Source organism: Rhinoraja longicauda, chromosome 3, assembly GCF_053455715.1.
Source record: "Rhinoraja longicauda isolate Sanriku21f chromosome 3, sRhiLon1.1, whole genome shotgun sequence".
In the NCBI taxonomy this organism is placed as follows: Eukaryota; Metazoa; Chordata; class Chondrichthyes; order Rajiformes; family Arhynchobatidae; genus Rhinoraja; species Rhinoraja longicauda.
The window spans coordinates 3,158,646-3,184,736 of record NC_135955.1 but is presented as its reverse complement, the minus strand read 5'-3'; the positions used below and the strand labels follow the sequence as shown (position 1 = coordinate 3,184,736).

General features: G+C 51.5%; 1 protein-coding gene across 1 annotated transcript in view; it reads right to left on the bottom strand.

Annotated features, from left to right (window-relative positions):
* Positions 1 to 25,750, bottom strand: part of LOC144611830 (FYN-binding protein 1-like) — a 113,919-nt gene extending 88,169 nt beyond the window's left edge. Inside the window, 4 exon segments of the mRNA XM_078431120.1 lie at positions 3,093 to 3,465; positions 3,467 to 3,711; positions 3,714 to 4,155; positions 25,613 to 25,750. Of these exon segments, the coding sequence (XP_078287246.1) occupies positions 3,093 to 3,465; positions 3,467 to 3,711; positions 3,714 to 4,155; positions 25,613 to 25,615 (1,063 nt within the window). The 5' untranslated portion in view covers positions 25,616 to 25,750.
* Between the last annotated feature and the right edge of the window lie 341 nt (positions 25,751 to 26,091).

Genomic DNA, 26,091 nt, shown 5'->3' with positions numbered 1-26,091 from the left:
AACAAGTTTACTGTCATGTGTGGCGAGATACAGCTACAATGAAAATCTTACTTACAGCAGCTTCACAGGTACAAAGACACAGACAACACACACTGTAAAATTGGCCCTAGTGTGTGGGATAGCGCTAGAGTAAATTGGCCCTAGTGTGCGGGATAGTGCGAGTGCAAATTGGCCCTAGTGTGTGGGATAGTGCTAGTGCAAATTGGCCCTAGTGTGTGGGATAGGGCTAGTGTCGTTGGTCGGTGTGGACTTGGTGGGCCTGTTACTAAGCTGCATTTCTAACTCTATATGCATAGGAAGGTAGATACAAAAAGCTGGAGTAACTCAGCAGGTCAGGCAGCATCTCTGGAGAGAAGGAATAACTAACTGACGTTTCGAGTCGAGGTTCTTCTTTAGACTGAGAGTCAGGGGAAAGGGGAGATATAGACGGTGATGTAGAGAGATATAAAACAAATGAATGAAAGTTATTCAAAGACGATAAAGGAAACAGCAGACGGTCACGCGTGTGAACACGGAGCAACATACCAACACGGAGACACCATGGGCCCAAACCAACTCATTCACCCTTACCTCAGCCTCCAGCCCCACACCCAACACACATCATCATGTCTCAGTCACACAGGCAGACGCAGAGACAGAGAGAGAGATGCAGAGAGAGACAGTCACAGACAGTCAGAGAATGTCAGACACACAGAGAGGTGCAGAGACAGAGAGACACAATAGACAATAGACAATAGACAATAGGTGCAGGAGGAGGCCATTCAGCCCTTCGAGCCAGCACCGCCATTCAATGCGATCATGGCTGATCACTCTCAATCAGTACCCCGTTCCTGCCTTCTCCCCATACCCCCTCACTCCGCTATCCTTAAGAGCTCTATCCAGCTCTCTCTTGAAAGCATCCAACGAACTGGCCTCCACTGCCTTCTGAGGCAGAGAATTCCACACCTTCACCACCCTCTGACTGAAAAAGTTCTTCCTCATCTCCGTTCTAAATGGCCTACCCCTTATTCTCAAACTGTGGCCCCTTGTTCTGGACTCCCCCAACATTGGGAACATGTTATCTGCCTCTAATGTGTCCAATCCCCTAATTATCTTATATGTTTCAATAAGATCCCCCCTCATCCTTCTAAATTCCAGTGTATACAAGCCCACTAAATTCCAGTGTATACAAACACAGTCACAGACAGAGAGTGTCAGAGACACAGAGAGATGCAGAGACAGAGAGAGACACAGAGAGACACAGAGAGACACAGAGAGATACAGTCACAGTCAGAGAGTGTCAGAGACACGCAGAGAGATGCAGAGACAGAGAGAGACACAGAGATACAGTCACAGACAGTCAGAGTGTCAGACACACACAGAGAGATGCAGTCAGAGACGCAGACACACAGAGGAAGACGGGAAGAGAGAGAGAGATGCAGAGAGACAGAGACAGAGACAAAGACACAGAGAGTGCCACAGACAGAGGCAGAGAGAGAGAAAGAGAGAGAGGGAGGGAGAGGCACAGTGTCACAGACACAGAGAGAGACGCAGTCACAGACACAGAGAGAGAGAGAGAGGAAGGGAGAGAGAGAGAGAGATGCAAAGAGAGAGAGAGCCAGAGACAGAGACAGAGACTAAGACACAGAGTCACAGAGACAGTGCCACAGACACAGAGAGGCAGAGAGAGAGAGGCACACAGATACAGAGAGAGATGCAGAGTCACAGACACAGAGAGAGGGGAAGAGAGAGAGCTGGAGAGGCAGCGAGAGAGAGAGACAGAGAGAGAGGCAGAGAGAGAGAGGCAGAGAGAGACAGAACGAGGCAGAGAGAGAGGGGTCGAGAGAGAGGCAGAGAGGCAGAGAGAGAGAGAGAGAGAGAGAGAGAGAGAGAGAGAGAGAGAGAGAGAGAGAGAGAGAGAGAGAGAGAGAGAGAGAGAGAGAGAGAGAGAGAGAGAGAGAGAGAGAGAGAGAGAGAGAGAGAGAGAGAGAGAGAGAGAGAGAGAGAGAGAGAGAGAGAGAGAGAGAGAGAGAGAGAGAGAGAGAGAGAGAGAGAGAGAGAGAGAGAGAGAGAGAGAGACAGAGAGACAGAGAGACAGAGAGACAGAGAGAGAGAGGCCTTCGGCCCAACTTGCCCACACCGACCAACATGTCCCGGCTCGTTCCACACACCCACCATCCTTTGTTTGAAAAAGTTCCCCTCAGATTCCTATTGACTCTTTCCTCCCTCACCTTAAACCTATATCCTCTGGTCTTCAATCCCCTACTGCCCGATATATTCCTCTCATGATTTTATACACCTCTATAAGATCACCCCTCATCCTCCTACATTCCAGGGAATAGAGTCCCAGCCTGCTCAACCTCTCCCTTTAGGTCAGACCCCCTAGTCCTGGCAACATCCTCGTAAATCCTCTCCGCACCCTTTCCAGCTTGACGACATCTCTCCTACAACACGGTGCCCAGAACTGGACACAATACTCTAAATGCGGCCTCACCCGACGTCTTATACAAGTGCAACATGACCTCCCAACTCGATACTCTGACTGATGGAGGCCAATGTGCCAAAAGCCTTATTGACCACGCTATCTACCGGTTCTACGCATGTGGTCAAAAGTTGCCAGAAGGTTGGTGGCGGACCCGTACCGAGAGCGAGAGGTGAGGACTGGGGTTGCCAACTGTCCCGTATTATCCGGGACATCCCGTATTTTGGGCTAACTTGGTTTGTCCCGTATTAGGCCCGGGAGGCGCTGTAGGCCCGGACGCTGTAGGCCCCGACACTATAAGCCCCCGACGCTTTAGGTCCCAACAGTTTAGGTTTCCGACATTTTAGCTCCGGACAGTCTAGGCCTGGAGGCCCGGGCGCCGCCTAATGGAGGTTGCCTAGCAACCTGCCTCCCGGCCCGGGCGGCCGCCATTGGTGGAGCGGGAGCACATGGCCGCTGGCTGGATGAGGTCACGTGGTGACATCAACTTGTCCCGTATTTGGGAGTGAGATAGTTGGCGACCCCTATTGAGGACATATCTCAATGAGAGGCTGGGCCGAATGGCCCGTTCCCGCACCTACTTTCAATGTTTCAATGCTTCTATCCCAGAGGACCAAGACCGTGCACGTACCTGGGGCTGGGGGCTGTGGCTTCTCCTGGACCTTGCGGAACTGCTCCAGGTTGACGTTGGGGGGTCTGCTGGGCTTCTGGGGCGGGGGTCCGAGCTTCCAGAAGGGTGTCAGGTTTTTGCGTTTGGGAGCGTTGGGATCCTTCGGCTCCCCCTCGCTCTCCTGCGCCGGCGCCTTGACGGGGAACTGGGCCAGGGGCTTGGCGAACCTCCTGGCCACGCCGGTGTCCTCCAGCTTGGGTTTGGGGTGGAAGGACTTCGGGGCCGGGGGCTTGGGCCCTGTCCCATGAGCCTCGGCGGCTGGCCCGGTCCCCGTCCCCGTCCTCTCCTCGCCCCCCTTGGCCGGCTCCCCCACGGGTTTCAGCGGCCTGGGCGGGGAACGTCCCGCCGGGCCTGGCGCCCACTCCCTCCTCCCTCCTGCCGCTCTCCGCGCTCTCCCTGACGGGGCCGGCTCGCTCGCCCCAGGGCTTCGGCCCGGACGTGGGCTTGAGGAAAGCGGGCTTCAGCGGGCGTTCCGCGCCCGCGCCCACTCCCACGCCGCCGGCCGGCGAATTGGCCACGAGGAAGAGGTTCTTGGAGAGTGGCGGGGGCTTGGGGAAGCTGTCCCGCACCTCGCTCTCCCTGGAGGGGTCTCGGCGGCCGAGGTGGGCCGCAGCCCAAACTTGTTGAGCGGCGGCCTCTCCTCCTTGTCTTCCCGCTGGGCGGTGAAGGCGTTGAGGGGGAGCTTGCCCGCCATGCTGGGCTTGGGGAAGGGGGGCTTGAGGTCCTTGGCTTCCCTCTGCGGCCCCTCCTGCTGGGCCTTCAGGGCGGAGGGCTTGAGGAAGGCTGGTTTCTCGGCCGCGGGGACGGGCTTCACGCTGAAGGAGCCACCCGCCCTGTTCAGGGGGTACTTGGAGGCCGAGGGGCTCTCGAAAGCGGCCGCCTTGTTGGCGACGGAAGACATGTTCCTCCAAAGCAGGGGCTGTGGGGCGAGAGGCGTCTTGGTGCGAGAACTTGGGGCTTGCCCGTCCTCCGCGGCCTTGTCATCAAACCTGGCCAACAGGGCCTTCACGTCCGAGCGGCGGTCCTGAGGAACAGAGAGGGGAAGGGAAGTAATCATCAAGGGGGGAGAGAGAGAGAGAGACAGAGCGGGCAGGAGAGGTGGGACGTCTCCGTCGGGGAGGGGCACGGGGTGAGGGTTGGAGGAGGGTGCGGGGCGGTGGTTTCGGCTTCCTGTCGGCGTTGCAAGGCGCATCCTCTTGCTGTGGTTGGCGCAGGCTCCTGCAACGCTACTGCTGCTGCAGCAGGGGATCGGCAAGCATGCAACCGCCCACAGCAGCGTTTCCTGCACGCTTTGATGCAGGCTGCAAGATCAGCCGGGGGGGGGGGGGGGGAGGGGGTGGTGGGGGGGAGGGGGGGGGAGGGGGGGGGGTGAAAGAGGGCGGAGGGAGAGAGGGAGGGGGAAAGAGGGATGGAGGGAGGAAGTGGAGGGAAAGACAGAGTTGGAGCGGAGGGAAAGAGAGAGAGAGAGGAGGGGGAAAGTGGGAGGGTTGGGGGGGGAAGGAGAGAGGTGGATGGAGGGGAGAAAAAGAGAGAGAGAAGGAGGGGGAAAGTGGGAAGGGGGGAAGGAGAGAGGCGGAGGGATCGGAGAAAAAGTGAGAGAGAAGGAGGGGGAGAGTGGGAGAGAGAGAGAGAAAGAAGAAGGATGGAAAAAGTGCAAGGCATGGAGGGAGGGAAGGGGTGGAGGGAGGGAGACAATAGACAATAGACAATAGACAATAGGTGCAGGAGTAGGCCATTCAGCCCTTCGAGCCAGCACCGCCATTCAATGCGATCATGGCTGATCACTATCAATCAGTACCCCGTTCCTGCTTTCTCCCCATACCCCCTCACTCCGCTATCCTTAAGAGCTCTATCCAGCTCTCTCTTGAAAGCATCCAACGAACTGGCCTCCACTGCCTTCTGAGGCAGAGAATTCCACACCTTCACCACCCTCTGACTGAAAAAGTTCTTCCTCATCTCCGTTCTAAATGGCCTACCCCTTATTCTCAAACTGTGGCCCCTTGTTCTGGACTCCCCAACATTGGGAACATGTTATCTGCCTCTAATGTGTCCAATCCCCTAATTATCTTATATGTTTCAATAAGATCCCCCCTCATCCTTCTAAATTCCAGTGTATACAAGCCCAATCGCTCCAGCCTTTCAACATACAACAGTCCCGCCATTCCGGGAATTAATCTAGTGAACCTACGCTGCACGCCCTCCATAGCAAGAATATCCTTCCTCAAATTTGGAGACCAAAACTGCACACAGTACTCCAGGTGCGGTCTCACCAGGCCCGGTACAACTGTAGAAGGACCTCTTTGCTCCTATACTCAACTCCTCTTGTTACGAAGGCCAACATTCATTGGCTTTCTTCACTGCCTGCTGAACCTGCATGCTTCCTTTCATTGACTGATGCACTAGGACACCCAGATCTCGTTGAACTCCCCCTCCTCCTAACTTGACACCATTCAGATAATAATCTGCCTTTCTATTCTTACTTCCAAAGTGAATAACCTCACACTTATCTACATTAAACTGCATCTGCCATGTATCCGCCCACTCACACAACCTGTCCAGGTCACCCTGCAGCCTTATTGCATCTTCCTCACAATTCACACTACCCCCCAACTTAGTATCATCTGCAAATTTGCTAATGGTACTTTTAATCCCTTCGTCTAAGTCATTAATGTATATCGTAAATAGCTGGGGTCCCAGCACCGAACCTTGCGGTACCCCACTGGTCACTGCCTGCCATTCCGAAAGGGACCCATTTATCCCCACTCTTTGCTTCTGTCTGTTAACCAATTTTCTATCCATGTCAGTACCCTACCCCCAATACCATGTGCCCTAATTTTGCCCACTAATCTCCTATGTGGGACCTTGTCGAAGGCTTTCTGAAAGTCGAGGTACACCACATCCACTGACTCTCCCTTGTCAATTTTCCTAGTTACATCCTCAAAAAATTCCAGTAGATTTGTCAAGCATGATTTCCCCTTCGTAAATCCATGCTGACTCGGAATGATCCTGTTACTGCTATCCAAATGCTCAGCAATTTCGTCTTTTATAATTGACTCCAGCATTTTCCCCACCACTGATGTCAGACTAACTGGTCTATAATTACCCGTTTTCTCTCTCCCTCCTTTCTTAAAAAGTGGGATAACATTTGCTATTCTCCAATCCACAGGAACTGATCCTGAATCTATAGAACATTGAAAAATGATCTCCAATGCTTCCACTATTTCTAGAGCCACCTCCTTAAGTACTCTGGGATGCAGACCATCAGGCCCTGGGGATTTATCAGCCTTCAGTCCCATCAGTCTACCCAAAACCATTTCCTGCCTAATGTGGATTTCCTTCAGTTCCTCCATCACCCTAGGTTCTCCAGCCCCTAGAACATTTGGGAGATTGTGTGTATCTTCCTCAGTGAAGACAGATCCAAAGTAACGGTTTAACTCGTCTGCCATTTCTTTGTTCCCCATAATAAATTCCCCTGCTTCTGTCTTCAAGGGACCCACATTTGCCTTGACTATTTTTTTCCTCTTCACGTACCTAAAAAAACTTTTGCTATCCTCCTTTATATTATTGGCTAGTTTACCCTCGTACCTCATCTTTTCTCCCCGTATTGCCTTTTTAGTTAACTTTTGTTGCTCTTTAAAAGAGTCCCAATCCTCTGTCTTCCACTCTTCTTTGCTATGTTATACTTCCTCTCCTTAATTTTTATGCTGTCCCTGACTTCCCTTGTCAGCCACAGGTGTCTCTTACTCCCCTTAGAGTCTTTCCACCTCTTTGGAATAAATTGATCCTGCAACCTCTGCATTATTCCCAGGAATACCTGCCATTGCTGTTCTACCGTCTTCCCTGCTAGGGCCTCCTTCCAATCAATTTTGGCCAGCTCCCGCCTCATGCCTCTGTAATCCCCTTTGCTATACTGCAATACCGACACTTCCGATTTTCCCTTCTGCCTTTCCATTTGCAGAGTAAAACTTATCATGTTGTGATCACTGCCTCCTAATGGCTCTTTTACCTCTAGTCCCTTACCAGATCAGGATCATTACACAACACTAAATCCAGAATTGCCTTCTCCCTGGTAGGCTCCAGTACAAGCTGTTCTAAGAATCCATCTCGAAGGCACTCTACAAACTCTCTTTCCTGGGGTCCATTTCCAACCTGATTTTCCCAGTCTACCTGCATGTTGAAATCTCCCATAACCACCGTAGCATTACATTTTTGACACGCCAATTTTATCTCCTGATTTAACTTGCACCCTAAGTCGAGGCTACTGTTTGGGGGCCTATAGATAACTCCCATTAGGCCCTTACAATTTCTCATTTCTATCCATACTGATTCAACATCTCCTGATTCTATGTCACCCCTTGCAAGGGAATGAATATCATTCCTTACCATCAGAGCAACCCCACCCCCTCTGCCCAGAGGGGTGAGAGGAGCGAGGGAAGGAGGGAGGGAGGGAGAAAGAGGGAGGAACGGGAGGGTAAGAGAGTTAGAGAGGAGGGAAAGAGATAGAAGGAGGGGGAGAGGGGGGAAAAGTGCCAGACAAGGAGGGAGAGGAGAGGGGGAAAGAGGGTGGGAGGTGGCGGGAGAGAGGGAGGGAGGGAGAAATTGGGTGGGAGGGAGAAAGGGGAGGGACGGAAAAAAGGGAGGGAGGGAAGGAGGAAGGCTGGTGGGGAAGGGGGGGGGCAGAGGGAGGGTGGGGGAGGAGGAGGGAGGAAAGGAGGAGGGGAAGGAGGGAGGGAGAGGGGGAGGGTATGAACTACATTCTGCACTCTGTATCTTCCCAGTTGCTCTACCTATTGTGCTTGAGTTTGACTTGATTGTATTTATGTGCGGTAGTTTGGATAGCAAAGCTTTCCACTGTACCTCGGTACAGGTGACAATAATAAGCTTAAACAAGTCTGATGAATATTACCACTCTGTGTAGGCGAAGAGAAGTTCGCTCACAGATCCGTAACAGAAACCTCACTGGGCAATAGACAATAGGTGCAGGAGGAGGCCATTCGGCCCTTCGAGCCAGCACCGCCATTCAATGTGATCATGGCTGATCATTCACAATCAGTACCCCGTTCCTGCCTTCTCCCCATACCCCCTGACTCCGCTATCCTTAAGAGCTCTATCCAGCTCCCTCTTGAATGCATTCAGAGAATTGGCCTCCACTGCCTTCTGAGGCAAACAATTCCACAGATTCACAACTCTCTGACTGAAAAAGTTTTTCCTCATCTCAGTTCTAAATGGCCTACCCCTTATTCTTAAACTGTGGCCCTTGTTCTGGACTCCCCCAACATTAGGAACATGTTTCCTGCCTCTAACGTTTCCAACCCCTTAATAATCTTATACGTTTCGATAAGATCCCCTCTCATCCTTCTAAATTCCAGTGTATACAAGCCTAGTCGCTCCAGTCTTTCAACATATGATAGTCCCGCCATTCCGGTAATTAACCTAGTAAACCTACGCTGCACGCCTTCAATAGCAAGAATATCCTTCCTCAAATTTGGAGACCAAAGCTGCACACAGTACTCCAGGTGCGGTCTCACTCGGGCCCTGTACAACTGCAGAAGGACGTCTTTGCTCCTATACTCAACTCCTCTTGTTATGAAGGCCAACATTCCATTGGCTTTCTTCACTGCCCGCTGTACCTGCATGCTTCCTTTCAGTGACTGATGCACTAGGACACCCAGATCCCGTTGTACGTCCCCTGTTCCTAACTTGACACCATTCAGATAATACTCTGCCTTCCTATTCCTACCACCAAAGTGGATAACCTCACACTTATCCACATTAAACTGCATCTGCCATGCATCCGCCCACTCACACAACCTGTCCAAGTCACCCTGCAACCTCATAGCATCTTCCTCACAGTTCACACTGCCACCCAGCTTTGTATCATCTGCAAATTTGCTAATGGTACTTTTAATCCCTTCATCCAAGTCATTAATGTATATTGTAAATAGCTGCGGTCCCAACACCGAGCCTTGCGGTACCCCACTAGTCACTGCCTGCCATTCTGAAAGGGACCCAAAGGGCAACAGAGAGACAAGTAACGGCAGATGCTGGTTTACCAAAAAACACTCATAGTGCTGGAGTAACTCAGCGGGTCAGGCAGCATCTGTGGAGAACATGGATAGGTGACGTTTCACAGAGTGCTGGAGTAACTCAGCGGGTCAGGCAGCATCTCTGGAGAACATGGATAGGTGACGTTTCACAGGGTGCTGGAGTAAACCCTCAGAATCAGAAACGATGAAGTGGGGTGAGGTACAAGGTTTAGGGTCAGGGCTGGTGTTGGCACCTGTACCGTGTGTGTGTGTGTACTCACACACGCACGCACGCACGCACGCACGCACGGACACACACACACACACATACACACACACACAGAGAGACACACACACACACACGCAAACATACACGTGCACACACACACACACACATATGCACGTGCACACGCACACACACACAGATATACACACACACATTCACATACAAATAGACATGCAAGTGCTCACGCACACACGCACAAATATATGTGCACACATGCAAGCACACACACACACACACACACACACACACACTCTCCACTCATACACACACACACACTCACACACACTCACTCTCCACACACACACACACACACACACACACACACACACACACACACACACACACACACACTCACACACACTCACTCTCCACTCATACACAGATTCACACACACACTCACACTCTCTCACACACACACACTCACACAAATACTCACACACACACTCTTTCACATACACATTCACATACACACTCACACACACACACTGACACTCACCCACACACACTCACACACACTCACATACACACTCACATACACACACACACACACACACACACACACACACAGACACACACACACACACACACTCACACACTGTCCCCCCCAGCCCCTCCATGTATCTCCCATCTAAACTCCCCACACCTTTCCAGCCCCCCACCCTCACACTGCCTCCCCCACCCACCCCCTCAGCCCTACCCGACTCTCCCATCCTGCCTCCCCCTCCCTACCCTACCCTCACCTTCCTCTCTCCCTCAACCCTCACCTTCCCCACCCCTCCCTCATCTTTACCCTCCCTACCCCTCCCTCCCTCCCCGTCCTCTCACCCCCCCACCTTTCCCTGCTCTCTCACCCCTCCTCGCCTCCCCTCCTCCCCTCACTCCCACCACCTCCTCCCCCTCTCACTCCCCCCTCTCTCCCACCTCTCGCCCCCCTCCCTCCCCCTCCCCCTCACCCTCCCTACTCCTCCCCCCACCCTCCTTCGCCCGCTCTCTCACCCCCCTTCCCCTCCCCTCAATCCTACCCTCATCTCCCCCTCTCATGCATCCCAAAAGCAACCCTCCCCCTCTCTCTCCCACCTCTCACTCCCACCCCCCCTACCCCTCCCTCCCTTTCACCCTCCCTCAGTACCCCCTCTCACCCCCCCCACCCTCATCCCCCACTCTCTCACCCCTCCTCACCCACTCTCTCTCACCCTCCCTATCCCTCCCTCCAGTTCCTTCCCTCCCTTAATCCCTCACCCCAACCCCGTTCCCGTTCCCCTCTCCCTCCCCCCCCCCCCCCCCCCACCTTCCCCTGACTTGCACCTACACTGGCCGCCCCCTCTCTCCCCCCCCCCCGACCCCCGGTCTCTCTCCACACGGTCCCTTACCTCTGTGGTGGGGGGACTGTAGACAGAGGCGGGTCCGTCAGAGGGGTAAATTTCCCCCGGGTCCCCTCTGTCACACCCGAGTCTACTCAAGGGTGTGAATTCGCCTCTGGGTCGGGGCAGCACAGCACAGCACAGCACAGCACAGCACAGCTCAACAATCAGGAAGCAGCAAAGAGGAACCCGGTGTGCAACAAGGAACTGCAGATGCTGGTTTACACCGAAGACAGACACACAACGCTGGAGTAACTCAGCAACCGGACGGGCAGCATCTGCGGAGAGAAGGGACGGGTGACGATTCGGGTCGAGACCCTTCTTCAGACTGAGAGTCAGGGGAAAGGGAAACGAGAGATATATATATATATATATATACGGTGATGAAGAGAGGAATAAAAACAAATGAATGAAAGATATGGGAAAAAATGGAACCTTATGCCACTTACAAAATTGTAAAATAAAAGCACTCTTGCCAACTCCAACCTCAATTCACGGGAACAAAACAGCGGGAGGTTTAAAACAAGCCGTCCATTTTTACAGAGCTCGTTACCAGTAGTACCCTGATGATTTCGTAACAGAATTTAACCCAGCTTAGAAACCACAAGCGGCAGTCTGTTTCGCTGTGTGATGGGGGAGGAGCCATCATAACCGGCTGGGTGACTTCCACAACCAAGCTTTACGTGTGGGGAGGAAATGCCGATGCCGGTTCGCACCGAAGGTAGACGCACAAATGCTGGAGCAACTCAGCGGGACGGGCAGCATCTCCGGAGAGAAGGAACGGGCGACGTTTCGGGTCGAGACCCTTCTTCAGACTGAGAGTCGGGGGGGAAAGGGAATCGAGAGATGTATAAATTCACAAAATGCTGGAGGAACTCAGCAGGTCAGGCAGTCAGTCAGATGTATAAACAGCGATGTAGAGAGACATAGATCAGATGAATGAAAGATATGCAAACCATAACGATGATCAAGGCAACAGGTGTGGACTAGGTGAAAACCTAGTATTCATATTCAATATCAATATTCTTGCCACTTAGTACTATTACTCTGAATGCATTCAAGAGAGAGCTAGATAGAGCTCTTAAGGATAGCGGAGTCAGGGGGTATGGGGAGAAGGCAGGAACGGGGTACTGATTGAGAGTGATCAGCCATGATCACATTGAATGGCGGTGCTGGCTCGAAGGGCTGAATGAACCTATTGTCTATTGTCTGTTGTCTATTACCTCTGTCATATGTCCCGCCCCCAGTACCAGCTTAGTTGGGTCCCCTGCTAAGTGCGAAGAATTCTCTACATTTTTCACTAGCAAAGTTGCGAACATTAGAACAAATATTTCTCCTCCCACCCGTGACCTAGCTGTCTCGCTGGTCTGTTCATCTACATTGGACTGTTTCCAACCCGTCACTCTATCCTCCCTTGCAAAGCTTGTCTCCACTATGAAACCTGCAACCTGCCCCCTTGATCCTGCCCCCACTGCCCTTCTGAAGGATGTCATTGCAATAGCCTGTCCCAGCATCCTCTCTATTATCAACAGTTCTCTGGCCACTGGCACTGTTCCAACCAGTTTCAAGCACGCGGTGGTCCAGCCCCTACTGAAAAAACCTAACCTAGACCCCACCTTGCCTAGCAACTACAGACCCATTTCCAAACTGCCATTCCTGTCAAAAGTCCTTGAAAAGGCAATTCTAAACCAATTAGTGCCCTACCTGCACCAAAACACCATCCTGGAAAGTTTCCAGTCAGGTTTCAGAGCCCACCACAGCACAGAGTCTGCCTTGTTGAAGGTACACAAAGACCTGCTTCTCGCCATCGACACCGGCGACTGTGCAATCTTGCTCCTTCTCGACCTCAGCGCAGCGTTCGATACAGTGGACCACACCATCCTTATTGACCGTCTCCGGTACGCGGTTGGCGTTGATGGCACTGCTCTGAGCTGGTTTGTTTCCTACCTCAAAAATAGGAGTTTCTCCATCAACATAGGCAGTTATTCCTCTGCTCCAGCTAGCCTCTCCTGTGGGGTCCCACAAGGCTCCATCCTAGGCCCCATTCTCTCCTCTCTGTACATGCTCCCCCTCGGCCAAATCATTCAAAGGCACGGCATTTCTTTCCACTGCTATGCGGATGACACACAGCTTTATCTCCCCCTGAAACCCAACAACCGGTCAAATTTAATCAGCCTCATGCACTGCCTTGAAGACATAAAATGTTGGATGGCACAGAACTTCCTTCAGTTAAACGAGCAAGTCTGAGGTCATCCTATTTGCCCCCCCCCCCCCCGACTCCATCAAATCGATAACAGGCAGCCTTGGAAGCCTATCCTCCCTAGTCAAACCTCATGTCAAAAACCTTGGCGTGATATTTGACTCTGCATTAAAGTTTGACAAGCAAGTCAACGCTGTGGTAAAAGCCAGTTCTTCCAGCTTCGTACCATGGCTAAAATCAAACCATTCCTCAAATTTGAAAAAATCATCCACGCATTCATCTCCTCCCGCCTAGACTACTGCAACTCCCTATACACTGGGATCAGCCAATCATCCCTGTCCCGCCTGCGATTGGTCCAAAACGCCGCAGCGAGACTCCTGACGGGTACCCGTAAAAGGGACCACATCACCCCGATTCTGGCCTCTCTCCACTGGCTCCCAGTACGGTACAGAATCAACTTCAAACTCCTCCTATTCACATCTAAAGCCCTAAATGGACATTCCCCCCCCCCCCACATCAAAAATCTTCTAACCCACCACTCTATCTCCAGGTCCCTCAGGAGACTGGGGCTACTCACTATCCCGCGGTCTAGGCTTAAGCTCAGGGGTGACCGCGCTTTTGTGGTTGCAGCTTCTAGACTGTGGAACAGCATCCCTCTCCCCATCAGAACTGCCCCCTCCATTGACTCCTTTAAGTCCATGCTCAAAACCTATTTCTACTCCCTAGCGTTTGAGGCCCTCTGAGGACCTCTTCAGCATCTGTGGAGGGAATGGACTAGCAACTCGCCTCCCGGCCCGGGCGGCCGCCATTGGTGGAGCGGGAGCATGTGGCCGCTGACAGGGTGAGGTCACACAGGGCATGTGGCGGTGACATCACCTTGTCCCTTATTTGGGAGTGAGAAAGTTGGCACTCCTATCTCTGAGTGAAAAAGTAGCCCCTGAAATTCCCTCTTAAATCTCTCCCCTCTCACCTTAAACCTGTGCCCTCCAATTTTAGAATCTTCTACCCTGGAAAAGATTAAACAGGAATGATTGAAAAGGGAAGAAAGGAGGAGAATTGGGGAAATAGGTCAGTCTTGATAAGTTCATAAGGTCATGTGATAGGAGCAGAATTAGGCCATTTGGCCCATCAAGTCTACTCCGCCATTCAATCACGGCTGATCTATCTATCTCTCCCTCTCAACCCCATTCTCCTGCCCTCTCCCCATAACCTCGGACACCCGTACTAATCAACAATCTATCTGCCTTAAAAATGGCCATTGATGGCCTCCACAGCCTTCTGATTGACCCCTGGTGGAATGGGGAAGTAGACTCAATGGGCCGAATGGCCTAATTATGCTCCTATGTCTTGTAGTCTTATAAAGACTGTGAGCGTTCACTTTATCCATGCCCCCCCATGGTCTTGTACACCTCGGTAAGGTCACCCCTCAGCCTCCTATGCTCCAAAGGAAAATGTCCCAGCCTATTCAGCCTCTCCCTGTAACTCGAGCCCACAATCCCAGGTAACGTGCTGGTGATCTCATATCCACCTTTTCCAACAGTGACATCCCTAAGTCTCTGAAGACAGAAACGAAGTGCTGGAGTAACTGAGCGGGACAGGCAGCATCTCTGGATGGAAGGAACGGGTGACGTTTCGGGTCGAGACCCTTCTTCAGACTAAGTCTGGGGAGAGGGAGACACAGAGATAAGGAACGTAAGGTGTGAAAACAAGTAAACAAAGGGGATGCAGATCAAGGAATATGTAGAGTAGATCGTTGTTAACTTGGGGAAGCCTACAGAGATAAACATTTGATCAGGGGGGCATTCAGACTGGTGGGAGAACTAAGGTGGGGGAGGGATGGAGAGAGAGGGAAAGCAAGGGTCACTTGAAGTTGGAGAAGTCAATGTTCATACCGCTGGGGTGTAAGCTGCCCAAGCGAAATATGAGGTGCTGTTCCTCCAATTTGCGCTGGGCCTCACTCTGACAATGGAGGAGGCCCAAGACAGAGAGGTCAGTGTGGGAATGGGAGGGGGAGTTAAGGTGTTTGGCAACCGGGAGAACAGGTGGATCCAGGCGGACTGAGCGAAGGTGTTATCTCACTCTGCAACACTGTGACGGTCCAACACACACTCCTTCTCGCACACTTACACTAGTGCAAGGAAACACCGCCACCTGCAGGTCTGGTCCCAATCTGCACCATCCTGAACTGCAAATATATCACCGCTCTTTCACTGACACGGAGAGTCCAAACTCGGGAACCTCTCCCCATTAAAACACCTTCACTGCAAGGTCAGCAGTGGCTTAGGAAGGCAGCTCACCCCCTTACCCCACTTCTCAAGGGGAACTTGGGGAAGGTAAACCAGACCAGACTCCCCACAATCGACTCCACATACACTGAGTGATACAGAGTGCTGGAGTAACTCAGCGGGACAGGCAGCATCTCTGGAGAACATGGATAGGTGACGTTTCGGATCGGGACCCTTCATCCCCATATCATTCCCCCAGAGATGCTGCCTGTGTGCGGGGATCGCTGGTCGGCGTGGACTCGATGGGCCGAATGGCTTGTTTCTGCACTGTGTCCTTAAACTAAACTAAACTAAACTAAACTAAACTACACTACACTACACTCTACTACACTACACTACACTACACTACACTACACTCTACTACACTCTACTACACTACACTACACTACACTACTCTACTACACTACACTACACTACACTACACTACACTCTACTACACTACACTACACTACACTACACTACACTACACTACACTACACTACACTACACTACACTACACTCTACTACACTCTACTACACTACACTACACTACACTCTACTACACTACACTACACTACACTACACTACACTACACTACACTACACTACACTACACTACACTACACTCTACTACACTCTACTACACTACACTACACTCTACTACACTCTACTACACTACACTACACTACACTACACTACACGACACTACTCTACTACACTACACTACACTACACTACACTACACTACACTACACTACACTACACTCTACTACACTACACTACACTACACTCTACTACACTCTACTACACTACACTACACTCTACTACACTCTACTACACTACACTACACTACACTACACTCTACTACACTCTACTACACTACACTACACTACACTACACTCTACTACACTACTACACTACACTACACTACACTACACTACACTACACTACACTACACTCTACTACACTACACTACACTACACTACACTACACTAAATTAAACTAAACTAACTTAAATTAAACTAAATTCAACTCAATTAAACTCAATTAAACTAAATTAAACTAATCTTAACTAAACTAAACTGAACTGAACTAAATTAAACTAAATTAAATTAAACTAGATTAAACTAAACTAAATTAAACTAAACTTTACTAAACTTTACTAAACTAAACTAGACTAGACTGTGCCGTGGGTGCAAGAGGAAGCCAAGAAAAGGAGAAGTGCAGGAGGCAGAATCTCTACCAAGCCAGACATTGTGTGGCTGCGAACTTCCCCCATCCAGCAGCAACTAGTAGGAAGGTCTAAAGTTTAATGGTTTGAAGAATCTCCATACTTCAGACTTTAGAGATACAGCGCGGACAGTCACAGGCCCTTCGGCCCACCGAGTCCGCGCCGGCCAGCGATCACCCCGTACACCAGCACTATCCTACACACTGGGGACAATTCACAATTTACAGAAGCCAATTAACCTACAAACCCGCACGTCTTTGGGAGAAAACCCACGCGATCACGGGGCGAACGTGCAAACTCCGTACAGCCAGCACCTGTAGTCAGGATCGAACCCGGGTCTCCGGCGCTGTGAGGCAGCAACTCTGCCCCAGCGCCACCGTGCCGCCCCTGGTCTTACAGCTCCAGTGATCTTGTATCAACGTCTTGTACAGTAGGAATGTAACGCCCAAAAGCTTGCACTCACAGTGGTGCAGTGAGTAGAACCGCTGCTTCACAACGCCAAAGACCCAGCTTCGATCTCGGGTGCTGTCTGTGAGGAGTTTGTGCGTTATCCCAGAGACCATGTGGGATTCCTCCGGGTGCTCCGGGTTTCCTCCTACATCCCAAAGACGTGCGGGTTTGTAGGTTAAAAGGCCCTGTCCCAGTTACGCGATTTTTAAGGCGACTGCCGGCGACTGTCAAAGTCGTAGCAGATCGCTGAAATTTTCTTTTACCCTACGACAATGACCACGACAATGACCACGACAATGACCACGACAATGACCACGACAATGACCACGACAATGCCCACGACAATGACCATGACAATGACCACGACAATGACCACGACAATGACCACGACAATGCCGAGTCAGGTCGATACAAGTTACTGTTTTTGTTGAACTAGCACCTGACCGTCAAACTCTCGCCTCCAATCTACCCGTCAAACGTCCTGACGGTAAATAAATTGGTTAAACAAAAACTATCTTCTGGTATCTTCAAATGCCTTTTCTTAATTTAATATTACGTGCTTCTCAATGCATCTGCGACATCCTAGCAAACCTGGGGACAGCTTGGGACAGCGCCCGCAATAATCAACTCGTCTGCCATTTCCTTGTTCCCCATAATAAATTCCCCAGCTCCTGTCTTCAAGGGACCCACATTTGCCTTAACTATTTTTTTCCTCTTTCGGTTTCATGTATCGTGTTGTGTTTTTATGACTGTTGGTATGGGAGTATATATTTTGTATAGTGCACGAAATTCAGATATTCAAGTGTAACTGTGCAGCATACACATTGTAACTATTCAGACATTTAAGTGTTAACTGTGTAGCATGTGTACTCTTAGGCATTCCTCAGTTAGCCTGGCATTATTCCTCAGTTAGCAGTCCTTAGATCCCTTATTCAATATTTGGTCCTTAGACTTAATCCTTAGGCATTCCTACTTTGGTAACCTTTGACTTAGGGATTGCCTGTACACCATTATCTCTTTGCCTTGTCACATTTGGATGAAAGATAATGGTGACAAGAGAAGAGAAGACATATGTCTTGGGAGGATGGATGGACTAGAATAGAAAACAAGGGTGGGGGAGTGTGAAGAGATAAGAGTATTAAGATAAGGGTAAGGCAGTAAATGGGATTTAATGGTGGCAGACCAGACAGGAGGACTGCGAAGAAATGAATTATTATAGAGCAGGAGTGTGGGTATGAGGTGATGTAAAGAAGATAAGGTTTGGAATAATCCTATAAACGTAGACTGCCCGATGTACTAAGTGAACAGTCAGGGCAGTCAGATGGTTGGCTTCCTGATTGTTCCAGCCGTTGTTTGCAAATAAAGGCTTTTAATTTCTCGAAGAATTCTCCGTGTCGCCTGTCTTAATTTCGAAGCTAAAGAAAACCACGACATTGGCAGATCAATTTCCCTCCTGGGATAAATAAAGTTCTATCGCATCGTATCGTAGTGTATCATAGCTCAGCCGTTTAGAGCTGCCCGTTCTCCCGACTGCACCACTCTGCTTTCAAGCTCACCGACGCTTTCGGTGCCTGGTTCTGCACCCAACACTAGGCTTCTTCACTTCCTCTTTCTTGCCCTCGTGCCCCTTGGGAACGAGGACAACTTCCTCCACTCTGGCCCCATGGGCGCTTGGTAACGGAAGAGGTTAATGCGGTAACCGCAGCCAGCCAACCCACCCTCCCCCCCTGGGACAGGAGGCATCTGACTGAGGGTGGAGTGATTCTAAATCATACAGTGACATAGAGACACAGAGTCGCAGAGTCACAGAGACACAGAGTCACAGAGACAGAGAGACAGAGAGACACAGAGACACAGAGTCACAGAGACACGGAGACACAGAGTCACAGAGACACAGAGACACAGAGTCACAGAGACACAGAGACACAGAGTCACAGGGACACAGGGACACAGAGAGACACAGAGACACAGGGACACAGGGACACAGGGACACAGAGACACAGAGACACACAGAGACACAGGGACACAGAGACACAGAGACACAGGGACACAGAGACACAGGGACACAGAGACACAGAGACACAGAGACACAGAGACACAGAGACACAGAGACACAGGGACACAGAGACACAGAGACACAGAGACACAGTCACAGAGACACAGAGACACAGAGACACAGGGACACAGGGACACAGGGACACAGGGACACAGAGACACAGGGACACAGAGACACAGGGACACAGGGACACAGAGACACAGGGACACAGAGACACAGTCACAGAGACACAGGGACACAGGGACACAGGGACACAGAGACACAGGGACACAGAGACACAGTCACAGAGACACAGGGACACAGGGACACAGTCACAGAGACACAGGGACACAGGGACACAGGGACACAGGGACACAGAGACACAGGGACACAGGGACACAGGGACACAGAGACACAGTCACAGAGACACAGGGACACAGGGACACAGGGACACAGAGACACAGAGACACAGGGACACAGAGACACAGAGACACAGTCACAGAGACACAGGGACACAGGGACACAGGGACACAGGGACACAGGGACACAGAGACACAGTCACAGAGACACAGGGACACAGGGACACAGGGACACAGGGACACAGAGACACAGGGACACAGGGACACAGGGACACAGGGACACAGAGACACAGAGACACAGGGACACAGGGACACAGAGACACAGAGACACAGTCACAGAGACACAGGGACACAGGGACACAGGGACACAGAGACACAGGGACACAGAGACACAGGGACACAGGGACACAGGGACACAGAGACACAGTCACAGAGACACAGGGACACAGGGACACAGGGACACAGAGACACAGAGACACAGGGACACAGGGACACAGGGACACAGAGACACAGGGACACAGAGACACAGAGACACAGTCACAGAGACACAGGGACACAGGGACACAGGGACACAGGGACACAGGGACACAGGGACACAGAGACACAGTCACAGAGACACAGGGACACAGGGACACAGGGACACAGAGACACAGGGACACAGAGACACAGGGACACAGGGACACAGGGACACAGGGACACAGAGACACAGGGACACAGGGACACAGGGACACAGAGACGCAGGGACACAGGGACACAGGGACACAGAGACACAGAGACACAGGGACACAGGGACACAGGGACACAGAGACACAGGGACACAGGGACACAGGGACACAGGGACACAGAGACATAGACACAGAGTCATAGAGTGACACAGCGTGGGAACAGGCCCTTCAGCCCAACTTGTCCCTGCAACTGCCCGCGTTTGGTCCATACGTGACTACATAATACAGGATCGTGCATTTGGAACATAGAACAGTTTGAGTTTAGAAGGATGAGGGGGGACCTCATTGAAACTTACCGAATAGTGAAAGGCTTGGATAGAGTGGATGTGGAGAGGATGTTTTCTCTCTCCCTCCTCTTTCTCTCTCCCCCTCCTCCCTCACCCGTCCTCCCCCTCCCCTCTCTCTCTCTCGCATTCTAGTCCCTCCACTCCCTCTCCCCCTTCTCCCTCATCGCACTCTCCCTCCCCTTCCTCCCTATCCCCCTCCTCCATCTCCCCCTTCACTCTCTCTCCCATCTCTCTCCCTCCCCTCCCTCCTCCCTCTCTCTCCCAACTCCTTCCCCTCCCTCTCTCCGTCACTCTTTCTCTCTCTCTCTCTCTCTCTGTGAGGGGAATCCAGCACGGAACATTCCAGAGCTGTGAATGATGTACTCGAGTAATTCAGAGTGTGGAAACTGTTCCACACAGAATTACCAGCACCTCACATCTCACCTTCCAGCTGAGAGTCTGTGAAATGCTTCCTGTGAAGTGGGGTGGGTGTACGGAACGAGCTGCTGGAGGAGGCAACTGAGGCAGAGACTATAGCCGACTATAATGGTGGCGCAGCGGTAGAGTTGCTGCCTTACAGTGCGTGCAGCGCCGGAGACCCGGGTTCCATCCCGACTACGGGTGCTGCCTGTGTGGAGTTTGTACGTTCTCCCCGTGGGTTCCCTCCGAGACCTTCGGTTTCCTCCCACACTCCAAAGACGTGCAGGTTTGGGGGTTAATTGGTTTGGTGTATGTGTAAATTGTCCCTAGTGGTTATTAGGATGGCGTTAGTGTGCGGGGATCGCTGGTCGGTGTGGGCTCGGTACCAAGAAAGGCCTGTTTCCGGACTGTATCTCTAAAATGAACTGAACAACATTTAAAAGACCCTTGGACAGGTCCATGGCTGGGAAAGGTTGAGAGGGATATGGGCCAAAGACAGGCAGGTGGGACTAGTGTAGATTTAGAGGTTAGATACAGGGTGGAAACAGGCCCTTCGGCCCACCCATACTGTGCCGACTTTAGAGATACAGCGCGGGAACAGGCCCTTCGGCCCACCCATACTGTGCCGACTTTAGAGGTACAGCGCGGGAACAGGCCCTTCGGCCCAATGACTCAGCTCCAACCAGCATCACCCCTTCTTACACTCCTTTCGAGTGTGGGAGGAAACTGGAGCACCAGCAAAAAACCCTCGAAGGTCACGTGCAGGAGAACGTGCAAACTCCGCACAGGCGGCACCCGGGGTCAGGGTTGAACCCGGGTCTCTGGCGTTGCGAGGCAGAAGCTCTGCCTCTGCGCCAACCGTGCCGCCCCATCTTGGTGGGCATGGACCTGTTGGGCTGAAGGGCTGGTGTCTGTGCCTCCATGACTGTGATGTGGGTGTGAACCTAGTGCTTTCCAGGAGGGTGGAGTGAACCAGGGGTGGCAGAGACAGCCGGAGACATGTGTCGGACACAAGTGGGCCAGGAACTGCCCTGTCGGAAGGTGAGCCAAACACAGAGTGCTGGAGTAACTCAGCGGGTCAGGCAGCATCTCTGGAGAACATGGATAGGTGACGTTTCACAGAGTGCTGGAGTAACTCAGCGGGTCAGGCAGCATCTCTGGAGAACATGGATAGGTGACGTTTCAGGTCAGGACAAGGCCTGGATGAGATTAAAAGGGGAAAAGATAGGGTGAATGCACGGAATCTTTTACCCAGGGTAAGGGAATCATGAAGCATAAGGTCATAAGTGATAGGAGTCGAATTAGGCCATTCGGCCCATCATCTACTCTGCCATTCAATCACGGCTGATCTATCTCTCCCTCCTAACCCCATTCTCCTGCCTTCTCCTCATAACCTCTGTCACCTGTACTAATCAAGAATCCATCAACCTCAGCCTTAAAAATATCCATTGACTTTGCCTCCACAGCCTGCTGTGGTAAAGAATCCCACAGATTGATGAAAGAAATTTCTCCTCATCTTCCCAAAAGAACGTCCTTTAATTCTGAGGCTGTGACCTCTAGTCCTAGACTCTCCCACTAGTGGAAACATCCTCTCCACATCCACTCTATCCAGGCATTTCACTATACTGTATATTTCAATGAGGTCCCCCCTCATTCTTCTAAACTCCAGTGAGTACAGGCCCAGCGCTGCAAACGCTCATCATAGGTTAACCAGAGGATATAGGTTTAAGGTGAGGTGGGGGGGAGATTTAATAGGAACCTGAGGGGCAACATTTTCACACATAGGGTGGTGGGTGTATGGAACGGGCTGCCAGAGGAGGTGGTTGAGGCTGGGACGATTGCAACATTTAAGAAACATTTAGACAAGTACATGGATAGGACAATTTCATAGGGATATGGGCCGAACGAAGGCAGGTGGGACGAGTGTAGATTGGGAGGTGGTTGAGGCTGGGACTATTGTAACATTTAAAAACATTTAGACAGGTACATGGATAGGACAGTTTCATAGGAGGATGAGTGGTGTACAAAATCACGAGGGGAATAGATCGGGTAGATGCACCGAGTCTCTTGCCAAGAGTAGGGAAATCGAGGACCAGAGGACATAGGTTTAAGGTGAAGGGGATAGATTTAATAGGAACCTGAGGGGCAACTTTTTCACTCAGAGGGTGGTGGGTGTATGGAACCAGAGAAAGTAGGGATTTCAGATTCAGGGGCAGTTTGTTCCCGGCTGTTATCAGGCGATTGAACCATCCTACCACAACCAGAGAGCAGTCCTCAACTACCATCTACCTCATTGGTGACCCTCGGCATATCTTTGTGTCAGAAAATAACTGCAGATGCTGGTACAAATCGAAGGTAGACACAAAATGCTGGAGTAACTCAGCAGGTCAGGCAGCATCTCAGGAGAGAAGGAATGGGTGACGAAGACTGAAGAAGGGTCTCGACCCGAAACATCACCCATTCCTTCTCTCCAGAGATGCTGCCTGACCTGCTGAGTTACTCCAGCATTTTGTGATACTTTTGAAACTGAACTGAAGTAAGACAGGGCAGGTATAATAGCAGCATGGAAACATCGGCCCATCTTCAAATTCCCATCCCACTCCCAATCTGACCTCCCTAAAATCTGTGGATTACCTCAGAGGCTGGTGGGTGTGTGGAACGAGCTGCCCGAGGAGGTAGTTGAGGCAGGGACTATCCCAACATTATAAGGCACTTGAATGGGTACATGGATAGGACAGGTTTAGAAAGATACTAGACCAATTGGACCCGTTGGGCCCAAACCTCTCCTGCATTGGTGCAGCACCCTGTCCCCTCCCACTCCCCTCTCTCCTCAACCCCCCCTCCCCACTCCCTTCTCCCCCACTCCCCCTTTCCCCCCTCCCTCCCTCCTCCCCTCCTTTTAAACTTTAAAATGTGAATAACTTTAAATATATAAGACCGATTTCAATAAAACTACTTGCATTATCACTAAAGTGACGATGGTGAGTAAGGTGGGCCTAAAATTGTTGCGCTACCGTGTACCGTTTTGGCTGAAGTTCAGTCACAAACAAGATAACAAACAAGAGTATTAGTATATAGATGGGCCAAATGCGGGCAGGTGGGACGAGTGTCGATGGGGCATCTTGGTTGGTGTGGGCATGTTGGGCCGAACATACACTGATGAGCAGGGGGGGCAGCGCTGATGGAGTTCACCAGCGGGGATTGAACAGCGGCCGCTCTCCGGAACCAGTAACAGCTCCGGCACCTAAACAATTAGCACTGCACCACTGCTGATGAGCCAAAACACTATGTCATCATGGGCACTCTGTGGCCACACAGCCCCATACGCAGCAGGGTGCGATGCACTGTGTATTGTGACACATTCCTCCCGTGACCACCATTAAAATATTCTGCAACTTGTGCCACAGTCGACCTTCTGTCGGTTCGGACCAGACTGGATAGCCTTCGTTGCCCTCGCGCATCGATGAGCCTTGGGCGCCCAACTCCCTGTCTGTCGCCGGTTTGTGGTTTGTCCCTCCTCGGACCACTGTCGGTAGGTACTCACCACTGCTGACCGGGAGCACCCCACAAACCTTGCCGTTTCAGACCCAGTCGTCTGGCCAGAACAATTTGGCCCTTGTCAAAGTCGCTCAGGTCTTTACTCCTGCCCATTTCTCCTGCATCCAACACGTCAACTTCAAGAACTGACTGTTCACTTGCTGCCTAATATATCCCACCCCTTGACAGGTGCCATTGTAACAAGATAATCAATGTTATTCACTTCGCCTGTCAGTGGTCATCATGTTTTGGTTCGTCAGCGTATGACTCTGTCTCCATGAGCTAATCGTACCTTACACACGATCAATGAGTCCATTAGGTTTTAGGTCTATCAGTCTACTCCACTGGGTGTAATAAGTCTTGCGACATTCAAGATGGAGCGTGGAACAGACCCTCTGGCCCAACAGGTCCGCGCCAACAGTGACCAACCCATACACTCGCACTATCCTACACGCACTAGGGACAATTTACATTTGTACCAAAGCCAATTAACCTGCAAACCTGCACGTCAAACCTGAGCACCTGGGGAAAAACCACACAGTCACGGGGAGAAGGTACAAACTCCGTACAGACAGCACCCGTAGTCAGGATGGAACCCGGGTCTCTGGCGCTGCGAGGCAGCAACTCTACCGCTGCGCCACCCACGCAGGATGCAGGTTGGTACCAAAGATAGCAACAAAGTGCTGGAGTAACTCAGCGGGTCAGGCAGCATCTCTGGTGAACATGGATAGGTGACGTTTCACAGAGTGCTGGAGTAACTCAGCGGGTCAGGCAGCATCTCTGGTGAACATGGATAGGTGACGTTTCACAGAGTGCTGGAATAACTCAGCGGGTCAGGCAGCATCTGTGGAGAACATGGATAGGTGACGTTTCAAAGAGTGCTGGAGTAACTCAGCGGGTCAGGCAGCATCTGTGGAGAACATGGATACGTGATGTTTCACAGAGTGCTGGAGTAACTCAGCGGGACAGGCAGCAGCTCTGGAGAACATGGATAGGTGACGTTTGGGGTTGGGACCCTTCTTCAGACTGAAGGTGGGGGAGGGGGAATGGGGGGGGGGGGGGGGAGAATTGGGGGCGAGAACTCCTTTAATTCTACACCCCCTCCACTTTGAGTCTGAAGAAGGGTACCACCCCAAAACATCACCTTTCCATGTTCTCCACAGATGCTGCCTGACCCGCTGAGTTACTCCAGCACTCTGTCATTTTCGATTTGAACCCAATCCAAGCTAGCCCCTTCGATGTGTGAGTGTACACAACGGAGGGAATGACTAGCAGGGCACCGCCACGCATCAGGGCATCCTGCGTCCATGTAGACACACTCACCATGTCTGGAGCCCAGCAGAGTTCCTGCTTCCACCTCCTCCTCTCACCCCCAGCTCAGCATTTCCCAGTTCCTCTTCGAGTGCAGTCTTGCCGACACTTGCAGGAAACTATCTCAGCACACCCTGGCTTCGGTGTACGCTGCCCAGTAATAACATTACTTGGCCGCTGTGTGGGCTGGCATGGAGGCAGGAGGCAGGCTTATGGGAGGGGCTGGTCTCCACATACAGCAGCAAATAGGCTCTGCGAGAAAACTCTACCCACATGTTGACACACGCTCGAACAAAGACAGATACTTCAACTGTAGACAAATAGACAATCATGTAATTAGACACAGAGTGCTGGAGTAACTCAGCGGGTCAGGCAGCATCTCTGGGGAACATGGATAGGTGACGTTTCACAGAGTGCTGGAGTAACTCAGCGGGTCAGGCAGCATCTCTGGAGAACATGGATAGGTGACGTTTCACAGAGTGCTGGAGTAA